Source organism: Falco rusticolus, chromosome 6 (genome assembly GCF_015220075.1).
Source record: "Falco rusticolus isolate bFalRus1 chromosome 6, bFalRus1.pri, whole genome shotgun sequence".
Taxonomy (NCBI): domain Eukaryota; kingdom Metazoa; phylum Chordata; class Aves; order Falconiformes; family Falconidae; genus Falco; species Falco rusticolus.
The window spans coordinates 21,409,580-21,430,767 of record NC_051192.1 but is presented as its reverse complement, the minus strand read 5'-3'; the positions used below and the strand labels follow the sequence as shown (position 1 = coordinate 21,430,767).

At 33.7% G+C, this 21,188-nt stretch overlaps 1 protein-coding gene across 1 annotated transcript in view; it reads right to left on the bottom strand.

Annotated features, from left to right (window-relative positions):
- GRIK2 (glutamate ionotropic receptor kainate type subunit 2) overlaps positions 1-21,188 on the bottom strand; it is a 415,942-nt gene that overhangs the window by 229,983 nt on the left and 164,771 nt on the right. The window contains exons 6-7 of the mRNA XM_037392944.1: positions 20,960-21,013; positions 17,661-17,834 (exon numbers count right to left, since the gene is read on the bottom strand). Of these exons, the coding sequence (XP_037248841.1) occupies positions 17,661-17,834; positions 20,960-21,013 (228 nt within the window). The remainder of the gene's footprint in view (positions 1-17,660; positions 17,835-20,959; positions 21,014-21,188) is intronic.

The following is a 21,188-nucleotide window of genomic DNA, read 5'->3' as shown; positions in this document are numbered from 1 at the left end:
GGACAAATTTCTGTACTCTTTCTCTACTGAATTCAAAGGAAATACAGGCTACTACTAGTCATCTGAATTTTACACAGATTAAGTTAGGAGAGGTGAATTCCACACATACTGTTTAGGCATCTTCTTCATTAGGAGGTATGTATGTACACTTCACTCTGAAGCACAGGCAAAGGATATTAAACTTGTTCTCTGGGCAGTTTATCTGCAAACAGAAGCAAATGAAGCCTAAGACATGGCTACCAACATGAAAGAATATGTCTGAGTATGCCAAGCCACTGCTGGATGATTTAGCAGACCACTAGCCATTCCTGGAATGGCTCTACATGGTTTGCCACCAGCTTTCTGCAAGGTTACCTGTTCAACAGCTGCACAGAAAAGACAGGCAATTTAATTACTATGCCTACGAGTGTACAGTGTAGAATAGTTCAGTTTATCATTCTTAATTTTCAACACAGCAAACCAGCCAAACTCTGAACAGAACATGGAATTATTAGGTTTCTCATCGTTTCTTTTTATGGTGTGCTCATTATTTCAAATATTGGAACCTTTTAAATTCTCAGTACTTTTAAAGTTTATTTGTTTGGGACATAACTGTCTGTTTGGTTGGACAGCTGCAATGGTCAGCAACTTCAACTGTCTACAAAGTTAATCAACATGTCTTCTTATAAACATCCAACAAAAGCACATTTTAGTGTCTTCCAAGAGAAATGCAACTATCACTGTATAATTCCTTTTACTGAATGAATTCACTAATCATTTTGATATTAACACTAGTCTGATAATAATACAATTGTTTTATTCTAACACATCTTCTGTGGTTGTGGAAGCTTGTAAAATTCTGTTTGAGACCACACTATATTTAATGAAGTTTTGTTGTAATCTGAAAAATTCTCATGCCCATTAGAATTAAAATACAAGCAAAATGGGAAGTAAAGCAGATGCTTCTCTCAAAATAGAAAGGAAACTTCTAGGAAAAAAAGGAAGAACGGGCACTCTGGTTTACCAACTATATATATGATGTCTGTGTGATTAAGCTATAATTCTTCTTCATGAACATGAGTACAGCTTTCAATTTCATGGCTCTAACCACTGTTGCTTTTGGAGAGGTTCCCTCAGATCAAATAATGCCCTACACAGCTACTGGAAATTAATTTCTCAGAGGACAGCCATGAGTATTGTTGTGTATAAATTAAAGATCATAAGATAATTCAGGTTGAAGAGACCTCAGGACTTCCCTAGTCAAACCCCTTGCTCAAAGTAATGTCATCTCTGAGGTCAGACCACATTGCTTAGAACTTTATCAGTTCTTGAAAACCTGCAAGGATGGAGACTGTACAACCTCTCTGAGCAATCTGTTCCACTGCTTTACTTTCCTCACAGTGGAAAAGTTTCTTTTTATATACAGTCCAAACTTCTTTCAGTTTATGCCTTTGCTCTTATCCTCATGCCATGCATTTCTGGGAATATCTTGACTCTGCCTTCTGGATAACCTTCTTGCAGGTGTTGGGGGCTGCTGTTAGATCCTCACAAGGCCTTCTTTTCCTCAGGCTAGGTCCCTGAGCCTCAGTGCTCCAGTCCTTCAACCCTGACAATCCTGGCAGCCCTCAGCTGAACTTGCCCCAGTTTTTTTAATGTCCTTATTATACAAAATTACTGTATGTGTTCTGTTCACGCTTCCAAATATAACACTTGAAATGCTTCAACGTTCTGTTTGAGTCCTGCAGTATTTTGTTCAATCCACTATTATCTCCAGGAAAAAAGTAATTGTATTTTTTATTGGTTTTTGTGCTACTACTTCCAACCATTGAAGTCAAACAAAATGCATCTTACAGAAGGTGTGGGGGAGGAACCACAGACCTAAACATCACTCTTAAAAATCCATTTTTAAGAGGTTAAAGTCATGTTAAGGAAGCCTAACTGACTACATCATTCTGTGATATGCAATGGGTTACTCCCGGTGATGCTTCTATCACACACACAGAAATTTTAAAAATGCTTATAATAAAAAAAACAAAAACCAACCAAACAAACAAATAAACAAAACCAGAACAAGGTAATAGTAACTTTTCACACTATTACAAAGCCTTAAACGAAAACATCTTCAGTATTTTCCGTACACCTTACATTGAACTGCACTTGGCTGAATCTTGATCACCTACCTGTAATAATGTGAACTGCTTCAAAAATAAGGTATTGCATTTCAAAATTATTACAACTTATGGAATAGAAAGAAAACTGCATTAGCAGTTCTGCAAAGTTGAACGCATCTCTAAAAATGAAGACATAGGAACACACCTTCTCAGGGAACAGCTCAATCTTTAAGAGCAAATCATGAGTACATTTTGTGTTAGATCTGGTGGGCTAGTTGTTACTAGTTTATATTTCCAGGAAAGCCCTTCAGTACTTTTCTGTAACAACTATGATTCCTACTGTTCAGACAGTAAAGATTCTCTCCTGATAGTGCTTTACCTCCTATTGCTCTATGGATGGTCTTTCCCCCTTGATCTTATTTGTAGATCAATACAGGTCCCTGACATTCGGATTCTAACCAACAGCATTAAATAAACCTCATATAGATCATCTAAACGTTTTCATTCCCAAGGCTGTTCTAATCAAAAGGAACATATGCTACTATCCACAAAATAAAGCAAACACTAACATATATAAAAATTTGGAAATCTGCTTGTAATTTTTATTCCTAGAATCCCCTCTCTTGTCTGATCTTTCATTCATCAATACATTTATTCAAGCGTCATTCTTATGACTCTCTTGATTCATGGTTTTTTGAAAGGTGTGTGATCTTTGCCTCAGAGAACTGTTAGCAAAGATGCAAATGCTAACAAAACTCACTGATTTTCTACCAATTTGTTTTTCCTGATTTTAATTATGTCCAAGATAAACTTCACTATAAATCCACTTTATTCTAGTGTTTCACGTTTTACAGTTTCACTTAATCTTTCATTAGTATATTTCTAAGCATATTCCATATGTGGGTTTTTTTTAGGAATGAACCCTAAATGATAATCTGATCTCATTAAATTCAGAGTAACTTCAATAAAATAGACAGATACCTTTATTTTTAAACTAATACAGCTGATTTTGTTACATGAACACACACAGTTTATGTGGGTGCAGAAAAGAACATAATCCTCATATTTTTCTTTCTTTCTCCAGACAAATTTAGTCGCTAAATCTACTACATCATTCAGTATTCTACATCCATGTCTAAAAGACAGAATCAGCATTGATTTCTTTTTACTTCAATAGATTTAAAGACATGTCCTTATAAATGCTTATGAATACTAATAAAATATTTGTTCATAACCAAAGTAAACCTGAGCTTTATCTTCAGCCTTGTGAAACTACATATAAAGCTCTGTATGTTGCAATTTATAAACCAAATAAAAGTTTACTTTAGATGACACAACTGAGCTCGAGACCTTATGATTTACTTCTCATTTAAAGATAACTTCTTTCAAGAACTTCATATCTAAACCCCTGTAAATTGTTTAACAACAATTTCCTACCATTGCTGGTATCTATTCCTAATCAATGACCTTTATCTAAGACAAGTATTTAGTCAATATATAGTCCAAATGTGGAACAGTAAAATGAAAGAAACCTAACCATGGTCAATGCTGAAAGACACAGAGACAATACTCTCTGGTGCAACTTGACATAAATTTCAATAAAACATGTTTATTTTCCTTTGTATATTTAGGTTCTTCATCTATAATGTCACAGGAGTAAACCCAGCAAATGAAGATAGAGAACCCTACTTGTATTAACATTAGTAGAGGAATATTCAATTTTAAAGAAAAAGTTTGTGTTATTATTTTCCTTGTTAATTGCAAAACTGTGGCAAATTAAGCATTTACTAATGGAGATCATTAAGCATATCTTTCCTTTGTACAAAGATACGAAGACCTAACTGTGCCAAAGAACAAAGAAGCCTTTCTAATTGCTCCCAGATGTTGCTATAAATCTTTCAATCCAAGACAGAAACATCTCCTTCCATGAATACAGATTTTAGTTTTTCAATTCATGATCATGCAACAAACTTCAGGCTGAGGACCTTGTATGCATGACAGTGCTTTTTGAACAGAAAGTGGTATGTCAGTGTTTGCATTCCCATATTCAACTGCAAGTTGAAAATAAACGTATCCAACTCTAGCAGATACTCCTATGTGCTTAATATTATTTTTTAAAAAAAAGAAAATTTAAGAATGAAAAACATCCTCAGAGGCAGAAATGGAGCAGAAATATTCATAGGGAACACAGAAGTTGTCAAGATCACAGAGGTATGTTTTCCTGTATTGTGCTTCATAGAGGTATATTCTATTAATGGCAAAAAAATCCAACATCAAACCAACCCTCAAATAAGCTTAACACTCAGAGGACACAAAAATCTTACATCACTTTGTTCTTCAAAGTACCATTACTAAATTGTTTTCTATGTAATTTTATATACCTTGTGTTGGTACACATATTGACAGTAGACTTTAATGTTTATAAATATGCAAGTATGCTGCTGAATTAATTCTCCCTGCCTCTATACACAACCATGAACCAACAGAACTTGGTACTCATGAGTGACTTCAAGTACGTGGACATTTGTTGGCACCATATTGACATGTACTCATCCATCAGGTTCCATAAGAGCCAATTTCAACATGCTCAGAGCCCAGCTATGAGTTATTCCATGGGAAGCATCCATGAAGGTCAAAGGAACTTGCTGGGAGTTATCCAAGAACAACCTCCTGGAAACACAAGAATAGTTCATCCCCTACAAAGTAAAAGGAAAGCAAAAGAAGAAAAGACCAGCCTGGATTAACAATGAGCCTTCAGGTGTGCCTCACACCAAAAAAAGAAACATACCAGCTATGGAAAGGCAGTCAAATACTCATTGAGGACTGCAACAACCTTGCTAGGGCACACAACGATGTAGTCAGGAAGGTTAGGGCTCAACTACAACTGAAATAGGCCAAAGTTGTCAGGAACAATGAGAAAGGGTTCTTTAGACATGTGACCAGTAAGCAGAAGCACAGGGGTGACACAGGCTCATTGCTAAAAAGTTTCCTGATGATACTAAACTGGGTGGTAAGGGATCATGCCAGAAGATAAAGCCATCTTAAAGAGCTGGATAAGCTAGCAAGAACTGTATGCAGTTTTAGAAAGACAAATGCAAAGATGATGTAACCAAAGAGCCCAGTACAGACTAGGATCTGCATGGCTGGGGAGCAGCCTTGCTGAAAGGGAGCTGGAGGTCCTGGTGGACAACAAGCTGAACATGAGCCAGCTGTGAGCTGCTGCAATAACCAAGGAAAATCAGATCCTGGGCTGCATCCCTAACAGGGGCATTACTAACAGAGATAGTGATGTAATCATCCCACTCAACTCAGCACTTGTCAGGCCACACCTGTAGTACTCTGTCCAGTTACAGTCCCCCACAATTCAAAAAACACACAGACACACTGGAGAGTCCAAAGAAGCACCACAAAGATGATCAAAGGGCTGGAAAATCTGCCCTCTGAGGAAAGACTGAAGGAGCCAGGTCTTTTCTCCCTGGAGAAGAGAAGGCTCAGAGGGAACTTCATCACAGTACTCCAGTACTACAAACAGGAAGGAGGCTCTCTTTTCATAAGGAGCTACATGAGGAGGGCAAAGGGTAATGGGTACAAGGTACAACAGAAGAAGTTTCATCTCAATAATATTTTTTTTTACAGTAAGAACAATCACTGGAACAACCTCCCCAGGAATATGGTGGAGTTGTCATCACTGGAGGTTTTCAAGACACAATTGGACAGGGTGCAAGACATTTTCATCTTGGCTCCCTTTCCCAGTGAAGGTTGGACAAGATGATCATTCAAGGCCCCTTCTAACCTGGACTGTTCTACAGTTCCATGAAATCCACCACTGGCCAAAAGGTATCTATAGGTATGTCAGTTTTCTCCAGGGAGTCTAGGACAGTCCATTCAGGAAATTTTGTGGACATCACCTTCTAAATTAGTCTAGCAACTTCATAAAATAACAGGCCAGCAGGCCTCCACCTGCTACCTTGATTTTCCCCAGCTTAAATTCTTGATATATATTACTGCAAAACTACCTGCACAGGAAGACCCCCTACTTCCAGCATCCATGCTAACATGAATCATGCTTGTGTGAAGCACCTAGGGACTAGGGACAAAAATGATGAGCACTGTAACAACAAAGAAAAATGGGTGGAGGTGTGGGGTGGTGGTGTCAGTTTGAAGATGAATAAATGAAAAAAAAATCCTTTTCAGCAATCCTGCAGGCAAGAATATTCCATCAGATACAAAATTATTTTTATTCAGATTTTAACTACAATCTTACTCCAGCTTTGGAATTACACCAGAATAACTGTCCTCTATTTTAAAAAAATAGAAGAAATCCAAAATAGTCTAAAACTAATATCGTCTATCTTTTATGTAAACATCGAGAACAATCATATCATCAGGCATACACAATTTGCAAAGTGGTATTTCCTGAACTATGTCATTTATCATGAAAAGACTGAAAAAGGATTTCCCCCTGTGCTCAGGAATACCTTGAAATTCTCTCTTTGCTCAAAGTAAGAGAGCAAAGGAGTGTAACAAAGTAACTTACATAAAACTACTGGGTTTTTACCAATGACCTCTGAAGTCCCATTTAAAGAACTTACATGCTTCATGTTTACTGCCAAAGTAGCCCTGTTGACTTCAACAGGACTACTGACAAGATTTGTATTGCTTTTTTCAGCAAGAAAGCCCAGTGAACATTTTGTTGAATGGAGACCTCAATGAACAGCTCCATAAACAGATGGGTTGAATAATGCATCCATTGCTACACATGAAAAAGAGAGATAAAATGAGATTTTGTGTTCATAAACAATCTTGAAAGGAACTACAGGCACAGAATATCCTTTGCAAAATAATACTTTTCCAGTAGCATTTCACCACTAGGCTTGAATAAATGTTTCTATAGCATCAAAATAATTTTTTTTTAAAAAGTTTAATATTTATTTCCAGAACATTTCATAGCCTCTCATTATCTGAAATGGGATACAGCCTTATCTCTGCTATTAACATACTATACATATACTCAGGCCTTAGGAAGTGGGAGTATGAAGAGTATAAAAACTAATATCTGAAATCTCTGTTTCACAGCATCATGATACTTAATTCTCTTTAGTGCATTCAGGATGTTATTTTTTCACCTATTTCCTATGCTGAATGTGGCTTGGGACAGCAAAGGCCTCAGGTTCACAAATAAAATATATAATAATGAAAGCACATTAATTTTGTTTCCAGCTTGGCATAAAGGTATCCAGATGCAGATTCAGATTGCTGCTTGAATTTTCCTAGGCACTGTTTAATAGCTCTGTATGTGTGCTTGTGGCAACTGGATTCCCACTAGACTGTTTAAGTGGAAAATACATTCACTGCTACAATTCTAGTTGGAAGTTTGATTAAACTGCCTAAATGCAGACATATAGCACCATTTGAAATATTCAAAAATATGTGAAACATCCACAGAAGGTGGGCAGTTATGACTTTCGACTTATAGGAGACCTGTGGTCTTCTGGAGGGGGAGGTAGAAGCCAGGCACAATATCCTGTGGCATCTGGAAAGCACTAAAATTGAGTCCACGATGTTCTGGACAGGAAATGGTGTTTCCCTTGGGAAATTAATTTAAACAATAACTAGATACTTGATCTGGATGCAGGTTCCAGTGAACTCTGCATGTAATATATGAAGCTGTTTAAAATTAGAAATAGTATGCTGCAGCTTAAGGAGATACAAAAAAAAAAAAAGATTTATAGGGAGAATATCTTTCATTAGACAAATCTGGATGCATCTGGAAATGGAAAACATGGAAAAACATTCAAGCACATACTCCTTCAGGTCTTTAGAAGAGAGGGCGGTATGCCAGGCGCTTGCTTATTTCTACCAGCTATGTCAACTGGTCTAATAATTAGTAGGTATTAATTAATAACAGAAAGAAATAACACATTCTTGGTTTTCACAAATTGGAAGTATATAATGAATGAAGACTATTAGAACTCAGCAAAACTGTGCTCAAATTAACTACCTGAATATTCAGAGACAAATAATTACATATTATTTACACTCTTTTTCACTCCATTATAGTATGTAGTATTTAATACTCCATTGGGGGGGGGAGGCAGGGGGAATAAGTCAGCTCTTCAGTTTGTCTCATTATAATCTCTAAGCCTGAGTTCATGTAGCAAACTAAAGGTTAGCCAAATTCCACACATATAAGGACCAAGATTTTACCCAGGATGTACTTTTAAACCTCACTGTTGAACTGAGTACATACCAGCCCTAACAGGCAGTGCCACTGTAAAGATGATGAGCACACAAAGGGCTAAATTGACGGTCTCTTCTCTCCACAAATTGATTTCTGTTGCTGCTTAATTTAGCATGGCTACACTGTCACCATACCACATCTTACAACTGTAGCCATAATGATTGCTAGAGTTTTTTATTCCTGCAAATAAATCTGCTGATTAACAGCTTTAGTTGATTATGCTGCTTCTAAAGACAACGTTGTTTAACCATAATAGCAAAGAAATACAAGAAAAGTAATCTTGCTTTCGGGTCACTTCTGAAAAGTTATAATACATACAGTGTATAAATAAACTATTAAACTGAATTTTGTTAATGTATATCCTACGAAAACTCTTCTTTACAGATTATGGTATACTGGATTACAGTCCTGAGACAAAGTTTCATAGAGTGCAGACACTTTCATATTTCCTGAGTAAAGGCATTTAAGTTCCTATTTCAAAAAACAACCTATGCTTCAGCTAGTCTTCCAGGCTGCATAAGAGATTTTGCAGGTTGTACAAGCTCTGCCATTTCCCTACTTGCTGTTACAGAGTTCCCTCTGTTACTTTGTAAAGATGCAGCAGGAGGGTTCTAACATGAAAGCATTATATAAATCCATGTTAATCTTCTGTATTTATAAATATGTGCAGACATGCTCAAACCACATCTGGAACAATTCAATGAAATCTTCCATAGGAGAGAAGCTGCAGTTTCTACTAAATGCTATACAAGATTTGGGCATATCTTTCCTTTGGGATAGGATCACAAGTTTCTGATAGATCCTGTCTCTTAAAACACCCAGAAAGACTACATACGTATAGGAGTCAAATATTTAATAATGCGATTAATTCTCAAAATAGCTGAAATATCATTTCTAAAACATCTTACAGTATGAAATCCAGCATAGTCCCTAAACTCATGAAGTTAACTGTGCCTAAGGGAGATTCCTAGCTTGTAATGCAGTAATAAGTAATTGTTTAGTCTTTCCTTTGAAGTACACATTTGCTGCCACGCTGTTTTACTAAACACATCTCATCAGCAAATCCAGAAAATTCCTTTTGCTAAAGGGATAATTATAAAGCTGTCTACATAACAAGCTATCCTCTTTGAAGCTCTAAATCAGAATTTGAGGCTGTATTTCTATAATGATTTTTTTTTATTATTATTTTATGGATCTTTTCACTCTCAGGAACCTTCACAGCACCTTTTTCTCATCAAATCCTTTTGTCCAGTCACAGTGCCTGCTAGCAGTTACTAAATTTTTATGTAACTAGCTATCTCAAATATAACTGTTATTTCCATATTGTTAGGTAAGGATAAGAAATTGCAGTTTCACACATATCCTTTTACTGTTAGAACTAATTACTAATTTATAACGAGTTATTCAACTAATTGCAAGTCTTATCTTCTATAAAATAACTTCATTGCTAAATTAAAGAGATTACCATTTCAAATCAAGAAAATAAACAGGTGTGAAACAATTTATTATTTTTTAAAAATTAAAGCGTACCCTAAGGAATTAGCAGGAAGTAAAGCAGCTGTAGATTCTGTTAACACTGCTAGGTAACCACCTCAATTTTATTAAAGCATTAACTCGACAAGCTTAAAAATACTATACTTGCAATTAATGCATTCTTTTTTTACTCCCAAGTAACTATGAAAGTGTTTGCCTAAAGGAAAACAAAACTAAATTTTAGAACTTTCTATCTCAGTGCAGGATTTTTACATTGTGTAATAACTTCACTATCTGTATCAGTTTGTACAGTCATTGAAAATCCTGACACCAAGGATGAATAGAGTAAGTCAAACTCCAGAAGTGTGCTGAAAGAAAATGCTGCATGACACGATAATTTTTTTGTTTCCTTTGGGAGTAAATTAAAGCAATGAATTTTAAATAACACTGCACAAGAAACTACAAGATCGGGGTAAAGAACAAAATTAGATTAAGAAATAAACTGAACTAAACATACAAAACACCAGTATTGCTACTAGAATGTATTTCCAGTTTTGCATCTCTCTAATTTCTTGAATCAGTAAGAGCTTAATTTTAACATTGTTCGGTTATCTAATCTAATCTCTTATCACTGCTTTGTTTTTTTCTTCACATTTTTTCTTGACTCAAGCTGCTTACCTAAACTATGATTAAAATGGATCAGAGACACCTAGATTCAAATTCCTGTGGGTCTTTTTGTTTGTTTATTTGGTTGTTTGAGCAGCGTATTGAACCTGGGAAATATATACTTGTCTTTCATAGCAGTAGAAGAGTGCTCTCGGTATTATTCATGTCCAGTTATCTGACATGGGAGTTATTTATCTTTCTGATGAAAAACATCATTAAGCCATGGTTATATCATGATTAAAAAAAAATGAATCCCTTTTTCTAAATCCAGATTTTTAAGTTTCAGATGGTCATGAGCTACAAGTGCCATGGTTTCATTGCCTTCTTTACCCTCTTAATCTCCCCCAATCTTGTCTATAATGCAAGAAGTATACTTTTCAACTCTATTGCTTAACCAAATTAGTTCAACATGATTCAAAAAGCTTCACCAAAAGTAAGCCAAAGAACTCTGGTGATTATTGGGCTCTTTCACCTGATTACAGCTGGCTGTTTAGCATGGCCTTCATGCATTGGTCCAATTCATTACAGGGTTTTAGGGTTTTTCAAATACATGGATTTAAAAAAAGGTAAATACACCACTGTTGTCCATCCATACTCACCCTTCAACCATTCTTTTCTTTAGCAATTCTTTGTCTTACCATTGCATTCAACAAAACTTCTGAGAATATTTAACTAACATTACCACAAAGCTAAGGTGAACATTCAGATAAACTAGACTTCACAGGACAGTCATAAGATCTGGACATTGAGAGGTCACTTAGTGGAAGTTTTCTTACAATGAGGGGAAACAGAGAGCAAAGAGTATAATATATAAATATGTCCCCCAAAATTTTTGGCTGTACAAATACAGAAAGCTAATTAGGGGAAATATCTACATATTCACAAATCCAACATTATTCTTTCATTTCATTCTCAAATTACAGTGCAATTATAACTTCCGTCTTTTTCCTGTATCCCTCAAAATGCCTAGTTTCAAAATTAATTTCCTAGACAGCTCTGTGGAGTGAATGCATTTGTATATTCTTTAACTTAAAGACAACATATGAAGGCATTAGCATTTTTCCTCATGATCTTTGCATCTTTTTTACAGTTATTTAAAGAAAATATCCTTGGATATCTATTCTCCTTATCCAAGGAAGTCTATACACCAGCTTTTAAAAATTTCAAATCTTTATTCATAAAATCTCATCTCTGTTTTTTTGAATCAGATTAAAATCTCATACACAGAAACAAACCATAAGCCCATCCTGGGTAGGCAACAAATCTCTGCCTTTTTGCTTTCAGTATTTAACATCACTCTAAATTATTATTGTGAATAGTTTTCATTTACTGAAAAATATTATGTTTCATGGTGGAGAGCTCCTAGGCTTGAAAACCACACTATGTCCAGAAAAGAAATTTTAAAAATATGTAAAAAAAATTAATGAGAATTAAGAGTGAAAATAAAAAGTGCACGACTAAATAATGATCCATTCTGCTAGGCAACCTACAAAACATATCAGACCCAAAATATGATTTTTCTGAGGAAAAAGCTTTAATTTTGATCTTAGCTATAGCTATTCAAGTACCACAGTGCTTCCCTGCACCTGCCATATACAGCTACTAAAACAAACATTGAAGAATAAAATTAAGTCAGAATAGAAAAAAGTACACTCTTTTCTATGTAAGATGAAAGCAGATAGATAAATTGGATGATAGGCAAAAGCAGTTAGTAAGGAAAACTTCACGTTAACGAAGCAGCAGAGCTTGTTAGGTCATCTTAATTATGCATGCTAACTTCTGACTTGAGGCACAGAAAACTGTGGAAGATTGATAGTTGTTTTTAAAAGAATTCTGAATTCATAACACTTTAATCATGCTCTACTTTGCTTGGTCTGAATCATGGTTGTCATATATAAAAGTAGTAGTATATATATTGTAAGGGTTTGTGTGGTTGGTTGTTTTTTTTCTCTTTTTTTAATGCTTACAAAAACTAAAAAATCAAGTATACCAAAATAAAGTATCTTAAAACTAGTATGTCACACCTCTGCTTTCCAAAATAACTTTCTGTTAATACAGTACAGATTACAGTATTGTTAGAATTTAACAAAAATATTCAGTTGTCATAACTAAGGAGTTTTTTCATCTTGCAGGAAAATCCAGAATTCAAAATTCTACTTTTTGCTCCAGGCTAAATCAAGATGAACCCTTGCAAATCTAAACTTTTTAAAAAATAAAAGCTAAAGTTACTTAATTAAATATTTTTATTTCATCCTGGGGTTTTTTAACTTACTTTATAAATCATTTTTTTCAAGAAGAAATCTTATTCTGGTTGAAAAAGGGTGGTTTTTTTAATGCCAAGTCATTTTGTTCAAGTGGTTGTTAAGTAGCAATCACTTTCAAATTTCAGATTTTAGTGCAAAGTTAGTGAAGAATAACAATAATGAATATATCATATATCAGAGAATCATTTAAAGATCCTCAATCTAGTTGGAAGTTGTTTAGTAACATCATAACACAAGGCTCTATTTCAGACTAGTTTCAGTTTGTACTGCAATTGGCAATGTTGAAATACTTTCAAGGCAGAATGCCTCCACAGAACCACAGGTTTGCCTGACTGAATCTATCATACATTTTGTATACAAACAAACCCATTCATTTTGGTGACATAAAACTCAAATATTTATCATGGAGCAAATCTCAAAACTTTCAGTGATGCTATTCAACCTCTTTTGATTTGAATGCTGTTGATATATAATTAACTAGTCTCTGGGACAGGAATGGGCATGGAAAAAAGTATTCTGCAGATGTCTTTTATTTTACTTTTATGCACAAGTTTCTATAAAGCTGTAAAAGAATTCTAGGCAACTAAATACCCTAGTAGAATGATTAAGCTATAAATAAATGACTGGTAATCCAGTCTGGCAGCTGACCAGCACAATATCTGGTGCTTTTTACCTTAATGATCAGTATATTTAAGGTTCTGATAGATGGAACAAGTTCAAAAGATAATGACCAACCCTGCCCACAGTCTAACTTTATAAATGTGTATTTTGAACTGCTAACATGTGAAATGAGTGGTGAGAAACAGGGAAATGCATTAATTAATGGACATTTACCACCTAGATTGTGACCGATCAGAGCCACTTTAGATTTTATTTGGAAACATGTAAGAAAAGGGAAAAAACAACCCACTTTTAGGGATTGCTGAATTAAGTCAGGAAGTGTAGTGTCAAGTGAAAATTTATTAGACTGTTTATTCTAATCTGAAAATGTCCCACCTTTGGATTTAACAGGAGCATAATAATTACTTATTATTTCATTGGAACTTTTTCACCTAATGGTAAGAAGAAGAAACAAGGAGACAATGAGAAAAAGACAAATGTTAGATACAGTTAATTCCACTAATAAGAAAGAAAAAGGACTGCAATAGATTGGTCTTTGACTTTTCTTCTGGTATTTTCTAAAGGCACGGCTTATTACCTGTGACAGAATTATCATTGACAGGATTATCATTACCATATTCCTGTACTTTTATTATCAGAAACAAGTTATGGCATGTGCCAGTTCCATGTGGTCTTTAGTTTTAACAGCACTATGTATTTCTTTCTGTCACTTTAGTAAGAGAATGGTAATACAAAAACAATGGTCAAAGTAAATAACATACTGCTGAGAATACTTTGAAAAAACCAGCCCTACAGATGTAAGAAATAAATATAATCTTTAACTAACTTAGTAAACTATACCATGATATACATGCATTTCTACACAAGTGTGTGACAGATATAAAATGGTACAAATATAGTTGAATAACAACACATTTAAGTTGTTATTTGATGTTATGAGGATAAGCACCACTTTGATTATCATCAGACAAATAAGGAAATATGAAAGAACCATCAAAAGTATAAATTAAATCTATTACTATGTGAGTCATGATAGAAAAACCTCTTCAATAAAAGTAGATCACTGAGACTTCCTCAGGACTCCTATGTACCATATTAAAAGTATATTCAAAAATTTATTTCAAAGTCACCAACTAATTTAGGCTTTAGTAGAAATCATATCCAATTCTTATAAACATTTACAAGCAAATCTTTTCTCACAAGAAGTCTGTGTAAAGAAAACACATATAGTCTGACACAACACACAAATTATTTCCAACATTTCCACAGATTTTCTGGAGGTACAGAAAGAACAAAGCAAATTGTACTTTTCTAAATCATAGAATGGATTTAGTTTCTTCATCATACAAATAAGTCAACATTTATTAAATAATAATAGAATGATTAAATATGGTAGCATTCATTAAATAGTTTAAATTTGTTTTTCCAAAGCCGAAACAAAGAATCCTAACAAAATCTAAAAGCAGAGTAAAATATAATGGAAATTTTTTTTTTCATTACTAATCTTCTTGGATGTGCTAAAGCATCACCCTTTCCAGAGCTGTCCTGAAGAGCAGCCTAGAAACAAAGGAAAAACTATCCTAATTGAAGTCAACAGGATCCACACACTTGAAAATTTGACTTGGAACATTACAAAGAAATGAGATGAAATTTTAGACCCACTTTCTTATCACATTGGGATACCAAAGGTCAGATAATTGTAAGACAAATTACATACTAATTAGAGAGTTATACAAACTTACAGAAAACAAGGATTAAGACTGTGAATCATAAATAAGGAAATGCTATGTCAGAGTTAAACTGATAGTTCTAACTCTGTCATGATGGCTAAGTCGATTTACATATAGTGGAAAAGTCAGAGGAAGAAGGACATAATACAAACACCACCAGAGCTTATAAATTTTGAAATCCATAACTGCCTGGGTTTTACACCGTTGCAGCCAGTTAGGCTTCATTGAGGTCTCTAAATGCTCAGAGATACACAAACTTCAGGTTTTTATTTAGCAAATTCTCAAGTTTCAGGTGTTAATACCTGATTAAATGGCATTTAGCTATGTTGCTTGAACTAAATGTTCTCCTATTAAGCAGACTTATTGAAAATATTTTTCTAAATAAGCTGTAGTCATTATCAAACAGTGAAAATAAAATTACCTGTTCAGCCCATATCAGTAACGAGTATTCCATAACACTAATATTTGTGTAAAATCTTTAATTCTTGAGCGCATTTCTGACTTTAAATACACATGAACAACAGTGAAATGGAAGTCAGATTTTACAAACTTAACAATTTTATTGATAATAAGTCAATAAACTGACTTGACTTATTTTATTCTAAGCACAGGAAGAACTTTGTGCAATGATATCATGACATAACTTTCTTTTACAGATTCCAAACTGACATCCTGTGAATATTTTACCTATATCTGAGGGCCAAATTATAAAAGCTTTGTAAGCACCTAACACTTGTCAAAATCATTAGGCCTTTAAATATCCTTTAAATTCTATCTGTATATCTCAGGTATCTAAAAGCCAGGTAATCAAAGCACATTTAGATACTTAATCAACATAAAGAATCCCCATAAAATAATCATCACAGTCGATATGAATACTTGGTTCCACTTAGATTTACAAAGAGGTCTCTTAAGTGTCCAGAATAGAAATCAGTGTGTTTTTCATGCACTTCTTTTTCTATCCTGAAGCAAAGTAATGGTGTAAAGTATGGCCTAACACAGTCATATACCAGCAATAACAGGCTTCTGCCGCACATCGGAAGTTTGTCTGAGAATGGCACTTTCTTTGCAGCACCACAAAAGATGAAAAACACGTAACTTGCCCAGAGAACTCTATTCCAATAATTATTATTCTATGGTTTTATTTACCATGGTCCTATGTTTTTATAAAGTAATTATTGCTACTGATCTTGGTAACTATATGAAGTTTTGAGATCAGTCATATCTTTGGTCAATGCATAATATATATAACTACAATGAGTGAGATTAACTGCTACAAATTTTAAATTAAAAAAGGTAAAAATCAAAGAATTAAAGTATTCATGCAAACAAGGAAGAATGAAACAATGACTTACAACAATAAGCAGCAGTTATATGTAAACCAGATGCATACATGACATACTTCTAGAATTTTGGGTGGCTCATTAGCTTATTTGAAATCATTTAGAGAAAATAACAATGTAACTTTTAAAGTACTATATAATAGGATCTTAAAAGTGCAGCCCAACAGAACTAGTAAATAAATTAAATTTAAAATGTTTCCAGTTATGTTCAAGACACTACATATAACAGGCAAACAGAACAAAGGAGTATTTTTCTCTAAGAAGGGTAGTTTTCTAAAAACAAGACAAAAAGGAAATTAACTTTTTAAAATATTGGCATTTAGCATCTAATGTCTATAAAATCTTTAAACCTTATCAGTAGAAAAAAAATTATTCAAAAGATTAGCTATGTTATGTGGCTCAATTAACACAGTCTAGATAACTGATAGATAACTACAATACCGATCTTCAAGAGGCAGAATTTATTATTTAAATTTACAGAATTTAAACACGAGAAGTGTTTTAATGAAAATAATACCTAAAAAGAAGCAGAAATCTATCAGCAAAGATGTTACAAATCATCCCAGGCCAAAACAGAAAATTAGACCTTTCAACAAATTTGAAAACTAAAGAGGTCCTAATGTAGGATATGTTTTAAAATAAATCCCTTCCAATGTTATAATTCTAGATTAAATTCCAACTGGTGAGCTGAAACTTACTGAAACCTAGGAATGAAATTTTATTTGCATGAATGTAATTGTGATTTTCATGACCTGAAGTGAGGCCAGACAGTAAGGTGTTATTTATAATATTCATAAAATATAAAAGAAAATAATTATGTAGAAATGAAATAGTACACATTATAAATTAATGAATCTTAAATGAATAAGATACAAAGCACAGAGAAAGAGCAAACTGATTTAGCTTGATTTTGGGGAAATTTGATATGATCTCATACAATATTTTCACCAACAAAGTAGGGAAATGGACTAGATGAATTAAACATTTACAATGGGGCATTATCTTGTGAAAAAAATACAGTATGTGTAATTTTGAAAGAAAATTAATATGGTTACGTATTCAGTCTACAGAATATTAACAGAAACACCGTCATTACTCTCCAACTCATGTTTACAATAATATTTGGTCTCATACCCCTGAAAACGTCTAGTAACAGAAATAGAAATTTTAAAAGTTTTTTTTTAACTTCACAAGCATATATTAAAAAAGGAACTAAACACTGATATTCATACCGTCATAAATCCATCCAGCAAACCTGAATCAGGCTTAGGAGGCGCTTGCAACCGCTCCATAGACCACTTTTCAATGATAGATGACACCTGGGTATTTTCCGTGTTTAGAATTCTGAATCCTGTCATATTAACACCACTATAACGATAGGGTTCTACATCCAAGGCAAACAGGTCCTGAAAAAAAATGACCATCATATAAATTCTTTAATACACTGCAATTTCTATTTCAATTGTTAGATCATGTCCCCAGATGAGAGTACTGAAATTTGCAGGAGTAGCAGTGCTGTATGTGCCTGGAAGTATGCTCTGTTTTTCTGGAGGCCTATGTCTATGAGTAAGCAGCTCAGCTGACCCTATAGTGGGAGTAATCTGATTCACAGAGGAAGAACAGCTTCAACTGCCATATTTAAAAAAAAACAAAAAAACAACCCAAAACTTCTAGGAAATGCTAAGCGCAGTTTCAGTACTGTATCCATTACTAGTTAGGCTTAAATACTAGAGTTAGCTTAAATATTGCTATTAATTGTTAAAAATATTATTAATAAATGCTACTTCTTTGGCTTACCAGAACAGACTTAAAATCATAAAATAAACAGAACAAGAGTTTCCCTGCACTTTCAGTCTCTATGAACTGTGAACATGTTGATCTTCAGAAAACAGTGAGGGGAGAGGGAAAATGTACATGGCTTTAAATTTAACCAAAAGCGTTTTTCACAGTTATCAACCATACTCCCCAACATGGACATATCTTTGACTAGAAATTTGTCTTTGCAAGAATAAATTTTGCCAAGGAATACATTTTCAATAGATATGTACACCTATTATGTGTAAATTTAGCCCCACAACGTATGCAAAGGCAAATACAAATTAATAAAAAGAAGAAAATCAAATTTTAGATCAAGCAAGCAAATTCAAGATTATCCAAGTTCTTCGACAGAATCCTTAACAACAATGTAGAACCAGTACTTGACTTCAGGAAACTCAGGTCTAAGATCAAGTTTTGAACATGGCAGGTGGGGGGGAAATTAAGTTGAAAACTAGGCCTAGCTATGTGCATTATAAACAAACTTTTATTTGGTTTACTTTCATTTTCTATTTAAATATTTTTAAGTGATGTAATCAATGTTATACCTAAGACATTACTGTCCTAGAACATAATTTTAGTTTCATTGAACATAGAAATTCCCCATATAATTCATACTTGGTCATTCATCTCAGTTTTAATGTATTTTTTGCTGACAGTTTACTATATTGTAAATTTCCATGAAATTGTAGTGTTAGGTGAAATATTTGCCTGAATCCATTTTGTTTACTGGCTAGAAAAGAAGGAGATTAAATCTGTAATGTGGAAAACCAAAACAGAATTCATTATTCATTGTTAACATTACTAAGCCCACAAAAATATCAACTAGTTATCAATCACTACCTATTTTTAATTATAGCTAGTAAATATGATACCATTTTCCATATATAATACCTTAGATATGTAGGTGTAAAAATGCTTCTAAGTCACTCATGTACAAATAACCTAATTCGTCCTTTTTCTAAAGAAATCAGAGATTTTATTGCCAAAGAAAGGTCGAACATAACTAGAACTATGTTACATCTCTCTCTTTAAAAATTCTCAGCTTTTACTGTGAAAGATGTCAGAACCTCAGATGCAATTATTTAATCCAAACACATTCATGTTTACACTGGAACATAATAAATATACACACAATAACTTGCCTATACTATAAATACACATAGGTTGGTGTATTAATGAGCTACTACTACATTAGACACTGAATCAATCAAGAGAGGAATACACAAAAGACTGCTGTAAACACTGTGACTGGAAAATTTATGACAGGACTGTGTCAGGTAAGAAGCAATTAACATATCAAAACAATTAAATTCTGATGCAAGCTCCAAAGCTACATTGCAAAATCAAAATCTATCATCCATTTGTGCACACTAAGTTATACTTTGATAGCTCCAACTCAATATAATACTTGTCTCTCCTAAAAAAACCTAATGTTCTAATTAGGAAATAACAGAAAATCCTGATTTTTAAACATAGTTTTAAGAATAAAAAGTAAATGCCACTGGACAGCTCTACCACTCATAGAAGCAATTTTCACCAATAGCAGAATGAAAACTTAAAAAATAAAAAATCCCTTGAGACATCTAGAATCCATTTTGATAGACTAATGAGGGAAATCCAGTTTCATGCAATCTTAAATCCATAAGTGATAGAAAAACTTACCCTTCTAAAATAATACAGGTACTTGTACAGGGTATTTTGCTTTTAGAGTTCTAATGAACTTCAAAAATTATTTTGCTTTCTATTCAACAATCTTTTTCCATACTAACACTTTCCATTCCACAAAACTTCTGTTTTGTGATTCTGAGATGAACTTTCCATCCTACTGTAAGGACTTAAACATGCATGCAACTTTAAACATAGGTCACTTCCAGCATGGTTTTACCAAGGCACATCTGTCTCATGCTTGAAATTGCTTGCATTTTAAGAACCTTAATGAACTGTAATCTAAACACACAAATTTGAACACAATGGAAAACAGAAATGAGCACACTGTATTTTCTAAAGTTTTACCAACATTTAAACTGTGTCTTATGCTGTGGTAAGCAGCAAAAAAAGGTCTTCACATACTTTTATGTTTTGTAGGAGCATTCACATTTTAAATGTTTATTTATTGCAAAAGTTAAATCTGATGGTTCCAAGAATGACCAAATCCCTTCTTAGTTACTTTTACAATGGACATCAAAGAATATTGCATAATTCATATGCCTAAAAAGTTCATGTGGACTATTAAATAAAATACTGCTAATATTCACATCAAATTATTCAGGAATCATATGACAGTGAAGACCTTGTAAATGACCTTCATTTGACCATCATATGACTTGTAAAATGTTGGGTTAAAAATATGGAATATGACTAAATTTAAAATGTCATAATCTTCACATAGAAATAGTGAAAGAAGAAAAAGGACAAAATTAACAATATAAATAATCAATTATGAGTTGTATACTTAACCCTGCTTGAAAGTTAAAAACTGCAGTGCTACAAAGTCAGTTGCATTTTCAGGTGTGTCAGTTCCCACAGCATACTGTTGAACAATAATTAAATCATCCCGATGAGTTTTCACTTGAAGTAAGAAAACGCAACAGAGAAAACATCTTGTATTCACACCCCATTCCAGAGAGACCTTTTTCACTTTGTCAAGTAATATAATTAAAGGAAAGTAACATCTTTGTTAGGTGTCATCACTACATTTACATAAGCCACTTACCAGTGTGGTAAAGATATAGTGATAGTATTCTGTCATCATTCCCATAGCTAAAGCCTTGAAAAAATAAACAAAAGATTAATCTTTCTGAGGTCACAAAATACATTTTTATCACACTTACATGGCAAATGAAAAACTGCAAAAACCACTACTGGGATCAGACTACAGGGTTGGAATTATACTAAAATTAGGTCAAGCAAGTAATTTCCTAGCAGTTAGAGCAGATTACTGA